Here is a 12,783-nt window from a genome sequence, read left to right on the forward strand (position 1 = left end):
TTACTTTCGCTTCTTAAATTATCTCACCGTTTAAACTTGGCAACACAACTGATGCAGAGGTACACTGAAAGAGGTAGAAGGAGTTCTTTCACATATTTTTTTTAAGTTTCAAATCTGTCAATTTGTATTATTTCCCCCCAAATCTGAGTGGCACTGCGAACAAACCTTCGCGACTGCAACCGCTATCTTTGTTGACGCTGGCAAGCTCGGATGTAACGGCGGCTGAGCTGATTGGCTACTGTGAGAATGCGGAGCCAGCAAAGGGAGGTAATATAATAATAGGGCCAAGCTGTGGATGCATCCTGGGCATAGTGGAGAGTGATCGTAACATATACCCTGGAGATTATCGAGGATGGTCTGTGCTGTACCATATAGACCATCTATGTACCATCTATATGCCGGTCCTCAAGGAGCCACTTTCGACAAGCATGGGTTGCTGAACCATTAGGGCTGCGCAATATAACCGGTTTACCGGTATTTACCGGTTTAGACATGAAAACGATACATATTGCGATACGCTGATCGAAAACCGGTATTTTGACATGCATTCGGAAAAATTCATTACACTCGGAAATCTTCGGATATTTCTGTTTTTCACAGACCATATCAAGATGCTGTCTAAAATCTCTTCTTTTTTGAGAGTGGATAAACTAGTTCAGACTAGTAACCACTGTGTTGATGTTAAATTGTTCTTTTCCTTGTTTCATTTTGTTCCACATATTATTTACATTTTTATTTTGTCATTAATAAAAGTAAAGCTTAATCAAACATAGTAATTTGTTGTGTTTTTTGCTTAATAAATCAAGCATTAACTCGATTAAGTAGCTTTTGTTTTAAAAAATGCTTCTTCCAATATATTGCAATACATATTGCAATATATGCTTACGCATCGCAATATATCGCAATATGAAAATTCTCTGCAATACCCACCCCTATGAACCATAGAGTTAATATGATAAGTATGTAAATTAATGTTCCCTTCAGTAAACTTGTCACTCCCATCACCCTCTCCCATAGACTCTACCTGGGAAAAGCCATAAAGATCATACGACTTAAGACTTAAGCAGACTTAAGAGGTTTTTTCAGTGATTCTGAATTCTGATATAAATTACATTGAGTTGTTTGTGAAAGCACTGGTGTAGAAACATAATTTCCCAATGGAAACTTCTCTTTCAAATTTATATGTATAAGATCAAGGTATACTGAATATGTTTTACTGTACTTTCTTAAGCATTAAATGCTGAAACTGAATTAGATCACCAACTTTTTAAGTGTGTGCGAATGTAACGCAAGTTCTGCTGTATAACAAATAAAGTTTCAGTCATTTTATCTACCATATCTGTTCCATTATTAGAAATTGTAATGTATCGTGATGATAATCGTCTCATAGGTTCCTTGATAATAACCCATGAAGGTCCGAGTTAGAATTCATCTTCAGCAACCCATGCTTGTCGTAAGTGGTGACTTACAGGATCGGGGGGTCGCACTCAGCAATATTCCAGCTATATGGCGGCAGTCTGTGAATTTTCTTCTAAATGTGTTAACATAACATTCTAAATAACTTTAATCATTCTGTTTGTAATGGTTCAGTTATGTTTGTTGTTTAACGTCAAACTCAGCAATATTCTAGCTATATGGCAATGATCTGTAAATAATCAAGTCTGGACCTGACAATCCTGTGATCAACAGCATATACCAATAATGATCTACACAATTGGTATACGATGACATGTGTCAACCAAGTCAGCGAGCCTGACCACCCTATCCTCTTTATGGATTGCCAAAGACCAATTCTAACCCAGATGTTAATGGGTTTCAACTTATAAAGACAATAAAGATCGTAACGACTTTTGTTTTTGTTTGTTTTATGACTTGTATCTCTTAAAACTCTCTCACATTACTTGGCAGCATGGAAGAATAGATTCCAGCATTAATGTCAGTGACCTGTGAACATCCGGGTTAGAATTGGTTTTCAGTAACCCATGCTTGTTGTAAGAGGCGACTTACGGGATCGGGTGGTCAGGCTCGCTGACTTGGTTGACACATGTCATCGGTTCCCAATCGCGCAGACCGATGCTCATGCTGTTGATCACTGGATTGTCTGGTCCAGACTCGATTATTTACAGACCACTGCCATATAGCTGGAATATTGCTGAGTGCTGCATAAAACTCAACTCACTCACTCATTAACACAAACAAAGGGAGGCCACTCTGTGGTAGAGACAAATCTAACCAATTTGATAGGTTGAGAACCTGCAACCTGTAGTAGGAATAAGGATAAGTCCTATGTCTTACAAGTTGGCTGCAACTACATATTAGGGTGATCTTTTGCAACTGTGTTACATGCAACAAGTTGTTGCTTCAGTTCGCACCATGAGACAAAGGTATGAATGATGGTGCTAGTGAAATCCATTCCATTTAAACAATAAAAAGAACATAGTTCATATTTACTATACATTCAATAACTGCAGGTATTGATACGGTATTTACGCATACAGAATAACTTACTCTGATATTAATCAATATATTGATTTATCATGAGTCTGGTTATACATAGATCAATACTTAACTTTTCAATCAATAACACCCTACTAAAATATCCGAGTTTCCTGTCATGTTTTTATACATGGTTTTCTGTGCAGGTATTGAATCAGGGGGTAAACTCATAACAAAAACACGCATTACACAGAACACCATTTAATGAGATTCTAACCCTCAGATTAATGACACAGCACCAATCACACTACAAAGCCATGTACAGTAACCTCCATTATGTCACCACAGCTCCCTGTTCAAACACAAAGTCAATATCCCCGTCTTTCATCAACCCAACAATGTCAACCAGTTTATACGAGCTGTCAACAGTCAGAGACACGACTTCATACCCTACCTGTATATCTGTTTCACATGGCTAATAAAACAACCTCTGCTAGCCACACCCTCCATTCAAGAAACCAGCTATGACGACATTGCACAAGGAGCAGAATTCAGGGACTGTGTCAAACTTGTTTAAATAAACATTTTAAAATAGTTTTGATGATAGGGAAACACCCATCCTCCATTCATATAAACATGATCATCATTGCTGTCTGCATGTCACGGACCATTTGATACTTGAAACTTGCTTTTATTCAGGACAAGATTTCACGAGGACGTTAAAAAGGTATGGAATTATGTTCTCATATAGTTTTATAGTTTATCAGTATGGTAAATAGCTTTAAGTACAGAAATTTATCTTGGATTTAAACTAAGAGCTCTTGACAGCCAAACTGGAAATCAATTAAGTTTAAAATTGGGATTTAAAACATCTCCATTTATAAAAGTGGGGCATTTAATTTTGTACTCTAAAACACCATTGTGTAAAAGTTGAAGAACCTAAGCTAATGCTTCCAGTTATCAATGGTCCGACACAACTATAAATTATACTTGGGATTTCAGACTTGGTTTGGCACGTTAAATGAATTACATGAACATATGCAGCCCACAAATAATGAGAAAATGAAACAGATGTTCACGATATTGATCAACCCATTGCCAGATGAGGCAAGATAAGACTTTCAGAACGAATTATTTATGTAAAATAAAACATAAATCAGAATTTGTTTAATTCCAATTCCAGACGACGTTTTAATCATATTTGATCCAGATTTGGCCATGATATCAGCTTCTGAGCAGGTCTATATTTATCCCCAGACAAATATTGAGGTAAAAGAATGTTACAAACTGCTGTACAGTTTAAATTTCTTTTCAATTTGAAGTTTACATGATATGTACAGGGATATACCTAGGATGCATTCCTGCAGCATTTCCGCATCAAAATATGGATTGCCGCTGACAGAAATTTTGGTTGTGTCCTGTGGACACAAAATAATTGAAAACGCCACATCCCAAAAATTAAAGTGCGGCCTAAGTAAATATAATGCAATAAATATTGTTATCGTTCCCAGCAATCGCGCAATAGACTTTACTGAACCAGTTTTAATCCACATGCAATAATATCCCTGATTGGTTGTTGTAATAAGTTCAGCCAATGAAAGCATGTGTTTCTAATTTTAAAATCTTTCATTTGGTAACTTTCGGTTTCGGTTTTCGTTCATGATCGCGAATGATCATGTCTCAGAAAAAACATTACAAGCTTATTAAAACAGTTTACTAAAATACAAATTGAGTAAATACATTTAGCTGAAAACTGCAAACACCCAAATCTTAAAGGGGCCCACCTAAAATTAACCTGGTTGGGAACTTGGACCCTTGTATCAAGAATTGGGGCCCACACAAATTTTACCAGGTGGGGCATTGGTCCACCAAAAAACATTCCTAGGCTTATCTGCCACAAAAGGCGACTATGCTTGTCGTAAGAGGCAACTATAACAGGATCGGGTAGTCAGGCTCGCTGACTTGGTTGACACATGTCATCGGTTCCCTATTGAGCAGATCGATACTCATGCTGTTGATCACTGGATTGTCTAGTCCAGACTCAATTATTTACAGACCGCCGCCATATAGCTGGAATATTGCTGAGTGCGGCGTAAAACTAAACTCACTCACTCACTCCTAGGTTTATCCCTGTATGTAACAGTTCTATTTGATGAGAGGCAGGTTAAATTAACCACTTTTGTCTTACACTTTACATATCTACTTGTAATCTAATGATTATATTATAGCTAAACTCATAGTATTGTATCAGTATCTAATGCAAGCAAACATAAATGTCTGTGTTTGATTTCTTACCATATATTTTCAAGTCTTTGTATCGGAATGACATTGGCTTGTTTGCCAACGGCATGTTTGCCCATCCATTCCATTATGACATAAATAAGTTTAAAACAAATATCAAGTATCATGTTTTCTATCAAAAAATCATTTACACATTAAAATTATGTTATCAGCTTTTACTAAGAAAAGTATTGATTAATTAAATGCAGTACAATTGTAGACTGCAGCAAATACTGACTTATCAAATAATATTTACATTTTCTGACCGCTGAGAATATTCACTTAACAAATGAATAGCTAATATGTCAAACCCTAAACCCTGAACCCTGACCCACGACCCACATAAAGCCAACACAGCTCCTGCAAGTCAGCAATAGTTGTTAAGTCAAGATTATATTGAAAATGAAGAAAGTCTCTGAGATCGTTTTCACTCTATTTCATCAAGACAATTTCAAAACTGCTGTTGTCTGTAAACTTGTGTTGGGAATTGGTTAAAATCTCAGAATGATGATCGGTTCATTACAACTGATCAATCATCAAATATAATTTGTTAGCGTCAGTTATCAAACTTTCCAGGTTATGTTTGTTAACGCACCAAAAATATAGAAAACGTAGTTCTTTCGAGTATTTTGCAAATTGCACAAAACACATTTGCAAACTTCACATCTTTAAAGGATGACTACTAGTATGTTAGGAACATTTTCCTGGAGTCTTTAAGATAAATTTAATCCTGACTTGGAACGAGCTTGTAGTGCTTATGAAATGTAACAGACAAAACCAACCTTGTGAAAAATATTGTTTAAGCAAACAAGTGTTCCAAAATTGTTTATTTTCAATTATGAGAAAACATGATCGATTGCTTGGTCGTTTAGTCATTGCGAACAATCTTCGATTATTTCAATTAATCGGACCACCACTACAGTAAACTACGTTCATTTCAGTTTTATGCACAGTACACTCTCTGACCACAACAAAAATGAACTTATCAAATGCACTGTACACTCTCTGACCACTACAAAAATAAACTTATCAAATGCACTGTACACTATCTGAGCAAGTATTAACTGAACAATCCAAACATTGACAGATAAACATCATTGATTTATGAAGTTGCTTGTTGCTATTAAACATGCTGTTCAAAGTACAATTCGATTGTGTTCAAAGTTCCCTGGTACAGAACCGCGTGAGCACCACTGATAACTGCCAGAATATACCAGATCAATAATCCGGCACTCTCACTCAACCATTCCTCAATATATGCTTCAGTTGTCTTTTATAGTGAATACTGACTAGCATGTCACCATCACATTGTGTATGTTTCCTTGGGTACATAAATATCTGATTATAACCTATCAATATACATTCCAGGGTGCAATTTCAGTGGGGTTTCAGTACCTGCACCGAGAGCAATCTTGCTTATAGGTTTGGCTGCACCATTAAAATTTTGGTTGCACCAGAAAATAATATCAAGAAGTCCTCAGTATCAGATAAATTCAACAGAACGATGAATGATTCTGTTTCAATTTTGTATTATCTTTATATAAAAATATCAATTATATGATTACTGCTACATTACTGATTTATGAGTAGACAATTGTTTCTGCTTGTAACAAGTCCTGCAGATAGAAACATATTACTTCCAGTAAACTACTTCCCAATTAAACACATGATGACAGCTATAAGATGTTGGAGGATTTATTGTTACCTGCATCGGGTGCAACCTGTTACTAAAGGCAACCTGCACCAGCCATTTTAACCAGGGGTGGAAATAACTTTAAAATTGCTAGTGTACTCCGGTACAGTGGCACATGTAAAATCACTTGCCCTGATAATTTTTCCACTATACCAGCTGTTTTCTTGTTGATTTTTTACATAAAGAACATAATTAACATTGGAAAGTCAACTGGACACCGGTACAGTATGATATACAAATTTGCTTGCCCAACAGAAAAAAACACTGGACTCGGGCGTCGGGCAATGGGTTATTTCCACCCCTGTTAACATGCACCAGTGCAGGTTGTAAATAGTGAAACTGCACCCTGCATTGTTTTTTTATAATGCTCATCTCCCTTAGATTTGGTGTGTTTCACACTCAAATATTGTGTTTAGATATCGGTTCCATTGGAGTAATGGTAGCACCTCCCCGGTCAATGCCTGACGTTCAGTTTGCACACGATTTTCTTTTCAGTCACAATAAGCATGTGAGACAGTCAGTTGGTCAGTCAGTCAGTCTGTGTAATTTTCAGAGGTACAGAGAAGCTGTGTATCTGCATAAATTACGCAAATATTTATGTCAAAACTCAATTCCTATTAAATCTTTTGCATACAAGTACGCTTGAATTTTTGTAAATACTCAATAAATTTGATCTTACAAGCGTACACACAAAAATGTCAAATCTTAGCTTGCGTACCAGTCGATAGATATAACAAGTGTTTGCCACTGATATGGCAATGTCCCCCACCGCTAAAGAATGGAATATCTATATTTATTACTTTTTATTTTTGGGTCACATACAAGATGCCTGAAATGACTGGTGTCTGCACAATCACCCAATGTAGGCTGTCAACATACTTGAAAACATTGGGTGAAATGTTTTATGAGATATCGCCTTTAAAAAGCAATCGTCAAAGAATCGTGGTGACCTTGAAGATAAGGTCAAGGTCACCCAAATAAACTGGTGTCTGTGTAATATCCCAATGTAAACTGTCACCAAATTTGAAGACATTGGGTACAACAGTCCATGAGATATAGCGTTAACAAGAGTTAAAAGTGTGAAAAGTGTCGTGGTGACCTTGAAGATAAGGTCAAGGTCACCCAAATAAACTCTGTGTAATATCCCAATGTAAACTGTCACCAAATTTGAAGACATTGGGTACAACAGTCCATGAGATATCGCGTTAACAAGAGTTAAAAGTGTGAAAAGTGTCGTGGTGACCTTGAAGATAAGGTCAAGGTCACTCAAAATGAACTGGTATCTGCCTAATCCCCCCAATGTATGCTGTCACCAAATTTGAAGACATTGGGTACAACAGTCCATGAGATGCCATGTTAAGAAGAGTTTGAAAAGTGTTCAAAGTGTCCTGGTGACCTTGAAAATAAGGTCAAGGTCACCTAAATAAACTGGCATCTTTGAAATCCCTCAATGTAGGCTGTCACCAAATTTGAAGAAATTGGGTACAACAGTCCATGAAAATAAGGTCAAGGTCACCCAAATCGACTGGTGTCTGCGTAATCCCCTAATGTAGGCTGTCACCAAATTTCAAGACATTGGGTACAACAGTTCTTGAGATATCACGCTAGCAATAGTTTGAAAAGTGGTCAAAGTGTCGTGGTGACTGTGAAAATAAGGTCAAGGTCACCCAAATCAACTGGTGTCTGTGTAATCACCCAATGTAGGCTGTCACCAAATTTCAAGACATTGGGTACAACAGTTCATGAGATCTCGCGTTAACAAGAGTTTGAAAAGTGGTCAAAGTGTCGTGGTGACTGTGAAAATAAGGTCAAGGTCACCCAAATCGACTGGTGTCTGCGTAATCACCCAATGTAGGCTGTCACCAAATTTCAAGACATTGGGTACAACAGTTCATGAGATCTCGCGTTAACAAGAGTTTGAAAAGTGGTCAAAGTGTCAAGAGTTTGAAAAGTGGTCAAAGTGTCGTGGTGACTGTGAAAATAAGGTCAAGGTCACCCAAATCGACTGGTGTCTGCGTAATCACCCAATGTAGGCTGTCACCAAATTTGAAGACATTGGGTACAACATTTCATGAGATCTCGCGTTAACAAGAGTTTGAAAAGTGGTCAAAGTGTCGTGGTGACCTTGAAAATAAGGTCAAGGTCACCCAAATCGACTGGTGTCTGCATAATCTCCCAATGTAGGATGTCACCAAATTTGAAGACATTGGGTACAACAGTTCACGAGATATCGCGTTAACAAGAATCGGGACGTACGGACGGACGGACGCTGCTGAATACATAGTTCCCCGTTCTGCGTTACGGCGGGGGACAATAACAGAGGTATATTGAGAGGTTCTATTTCAACACATGAACTTGTCAACTTATCTTTCTCATCGTTTCTCATATTACAGATCAAAATATAAATAACAAACACATAAACTAACATTTAATCTTTATTACATTTTTACAATTAATGGTAAAATACCCAATTGTGTTCGAGTGAGGTGGGTACAATATATTTGGTTACTGAAAGGAAAATTAGGATACCCAGTGGAAATGAACACATGCGAGTACTAGTATATATAACTCAATGACCCAAGGAGTTATCTGTAGCTCTGATTTTACACCCCTTTTAGCAAAATTCCAGCAATATCACTGTGGGTGACATTAGAAATAAACTTCAAACACTGTACCTATGTGGGGAATCAAACATAGGACTTCTGGTTGACAAGTAAATGCCTCAACCACTAGACTATCCAACCACCCTCATGATACACATGACGTAGGAAAATTGTGTAAAGGTAATAGAAATTTTGTTCTTGTAAATTTTATGCAAATCCAGAGCGTATCAGTAATAGCAATTGTGATAACATGAGAAGCTTTCAATTCTTCGGGTTCAATCTTAACAGTTCATTTTGATAGGTACACGCTGACCAGGACAATCTGGCGACATGTATCATGGCGGGCGTAAAACACACGTGCTCAGGGAGCCTTCATTGCAAGCGATGCATTGACTGGGGCTGTTACCATTGCTCCAATGGAGCCGATATCTAAACACAATATTTGAGTGTGAAACACACCAAATCTAAGGGAGATGAGCATAATCAATACTGACAAAATTATAAAAAAACATATGACAGCAATAAGATACCCTGTTGCTCAGTTCAAATTATCTCCCTTTTCACAGTGAATCACAGCTCTGAATCAGTCATGAAACTTGTACTTAAACATTGCTAAACTTCACAAAGCAAGAATGGGTTATAATTTGGGAGAAACATATAACCTTGGGTTACTGTGCAGATAAAGCTACTTGAATACCACAAAAACCTTAGTAACTGGTAGTTGATAAAATTCACCATGCTCTTCCAATGTTTCTGAAAACAACACCTTTAATAATCCAGAACACAGTTAAAACATCCCCTCCATAATACAGAACCATACACAAATGGTCACTCAACAATCCATCATGTTCTTTCAATCTTTCTAAAAGCAACGTCCTCAGTAATCAAGTTCACTGTTATAACTAGTGCCTCCAACTGAGCCTAGTCTATTTTATTTCCAACATGATACAGATTCATATCTAAGCAGCCACCAGCCTGACAAATGATACCCTCGGCATTGCAACCACCTGTCCAAACAGACCTCAAGGTAATCCAGCACATTTCAATTACTGGAATACTAAATTATGAATTAAAAACAGCCAAACAGCAACTGCGAGGATGTAACAATAAGATCCATGAAAATGATTACTTTGATTTGTGTACGTGGGACATATTGACACTTCGTGAATTTCAAAACTAAGGTCAAGTTGAGGAATCCATATTTGATTGATCACGTGAAATTTGGGTACTCACATGTGTGTAAACCTCATGACACCATAATCATGCTCTCGGAAAGTCCACAAGCCTCCCACTTCGCCGGTTCTTTCGAGCACAACAACATTCAACCCGTCATCTTTCAAGCACTTGGCCGTCACGAGACCTGAAATACCAGCTCCGATGATGATGACATCTTTGCGCGTTTTCGTAGTTTCAGAGGCCATACTTTACTGTTTCTGACTGCGCATACAGAATCAAATGTAAAAGATGTGATGTCAAGATATTTGGCCACATATACGTCCGAGATGGTCAAACTCAAAGTCCACATTTCGTCCATGTGATAAGTATATACTGTATTCGTTACGACTGTCTGAAGACATTGTATTTTACAAGAACCTCTGTTTGTTGTGTACATATCACACATTCATACTGCTCTAGTTAAGAATTAAGACATTTCATCAAAATACCATAGCACTGTAGGGTTATAGCTAAAACGGCACCACAGCAGAACGGCACCAAATTTGTGTGGCGAAAACGGCACCATATTGGCGAAAACGGCTACTGATTTCTGGGCTAAAACGGCACCATATATTAAACAAAGTATGACGTTGACTCATGTTTTATTTCATTTCATTATAACATTAGCAAGATTATATCAACATATGAGTCATTCTCAAAATCCGTGCATATTTATGTCAGATGTTTGTATCCGACAAACTTAAGTCAAAATCAAACCAAAAAAATTATGATAACTAACTTATCACAATATTTTTCTACACTTTACAGTAACAAAAGTAGGGAAACTATATTTTAATATTTACTTTACACCACCCAATTTTACTCAATGTTCATGTGTCACAACTCCAGTGGCTGATGTCACAGATGTGGCATTTGAATTTTTTTGTCTTTTTCATAAGCAATAAATATACAATTTCAAAACTCCATGTTATATTGTAAAACTAGATATTTTAATATATATGTACATGAAATAAATATTATCTTTGGATTTTTTCTTTCAAAATGATGTTACAAATTTCGTAACGGCAGTGACACAATTTCAGGAAATGTCTAATAAAAATGGTAAAATATGAAAAATGAAACATCATTAAGCTTGCATAATATATGTTATGTATATTCAGAAAAAATATTATGTTATGTAAACCCCAAAAAGAAAAAAAATCCCCATAAAACCAAAAAACTAACAAACAATGGGTTGTTGTTATTTGCTTTATTTAACGTCGCACGCACAACTAAGGTATTTCGGCGACGGTAAACAATGGGTACATTTGGGCGTTATAAAAACAATTTCATTTTGACACTTAGTTTGACACTGGGCGATTTCAGTTGAGTAAATGTACTTAAAACATCAAAGGTTGCGATGTTTTCATGCTAAATTGGGATGCCCTTTCCAATCACTGTGGGCACAGTAGATGTATTTACTATCTACACATTCTGCAATCCGATTGTCAGCTATGGGATGCCCACTTCCAATCACTGTCGGCACAGTAGATATATTTGGTTTAAGCACATTTTTGTTTCGTCAAAGAAATCTGGATAGGCAAACAAGCCTAGTGGCTTATATAGACGCAACTCCATTACATTGTTCCAATAGCTGGATACATAATTGAAATAATTTGACAACAAAAGAAAAATACTGTGACAAAATAACAGATAAATGATTGAATAATACATATGTTCGGTATAGTGTTGGATATGCCTAGCAACGAAATGAGCAGCCATTGAAAATCAAATATATAAAACTTGCCTTACATTGAATATATACGTAGATTTGATAATTACTGTAAGCGGTTACTTTTAGAAATGAACTGTTGTACTGAGTTCGGAATATCACTAATAGTTGAGTTATTCAATGCGCCGTTACCGTATAATAGTTTTCACATCGTATCCTTGAATATAAAAATACATCCTTGTTCTTAAATTTTGATAGTTCCGACATAATAGTAGATGTATTTATTATCTGCAATCCGATTATCTTATAACAAACTAGTTTTCCCCATAAGATTGGTGCCGTTTTCGCCAGGTGCCGTTTTGCTGTGGTTCCGTTTTAGCCTGCACCCGCACTGTATGTTTAGACTTGAGACATTTCTTCCCATTAAAGTCAATTAGTGAACATGTTTTTATAGCCAGTTCTCACCCCCACAGTATAGCCCTTTTGACAAGCTACGCAAAAGCTCAAGATTGTTTGGGTAAGTATTATACAATACTAGTGTAATATAAAACATCTTATTAATTCTTGTACTCATTTACAAAAACATATTAATGGAACATTTATCAGAAATATTACTTAGAAATAACTGTTAGTATGAAGAATATAATATCAAAGTTGACAAAAACTATGCATTTATGGCATATATTTAATCATTTTAAATAAGTTGGGGGGTTTTGACTACACTCGTGCAAGGAGTGGGGTGTTAAGAGATTATAAATGATAATGCGTGGTGTTTTTTGCTGAAGAGCCTCCAGCGTTGAACGATCTCTACAACTGACGTCAGTACTCATATTCTGTGTCTGTAGTATGTTGTTTAGCTAATAGTTTAATCTAAACGTCAATTT

The 12,783-nt window shown here is 36.6% G+C and overlaps 1 protein-coding gene across 1 annotated transcript in view; it reads right to left on the bottom strand.

The window, feature by feature from the left end:
- Positions 1–10,541, bottom strand: part of LOC124277305 (flavin-containing monooxygenase 5-like) — a 32,479-nt gene extending 21,938 nt beyond the window's left edge. The window contains exon 1 of the mRNA XM_046712959.1: positions 10,246–10,541. Within this exon, the coding sequence (XP_046568915.1) occupies positions 10,246–10,433 (188 nt within the window). The 5' untranslated portion in view covers positions 10,434–10,541. The remainder of the gene's footprint in view (positions 1–10,245) is intronic.
- Between the last annotated feature and the right edge of the window lie 2,242 nt (positions 10,542–12,783).

This window comes from Haliotis rubra, unplaced genomic scaffold (assembly GCF_003918875.1).
Source record: "Haliotis rubra isolate DU_JTF1 unplaced genomic scaffold, ASM391887v1 Scf106, whole genome shotgun sequence".
Lineage (NCBI taxonomy): Eukaryota > Metazoa > Mollusca > Gastropoda > Lepetellida > Haliotidae > Haliotis > Haliotis rubra.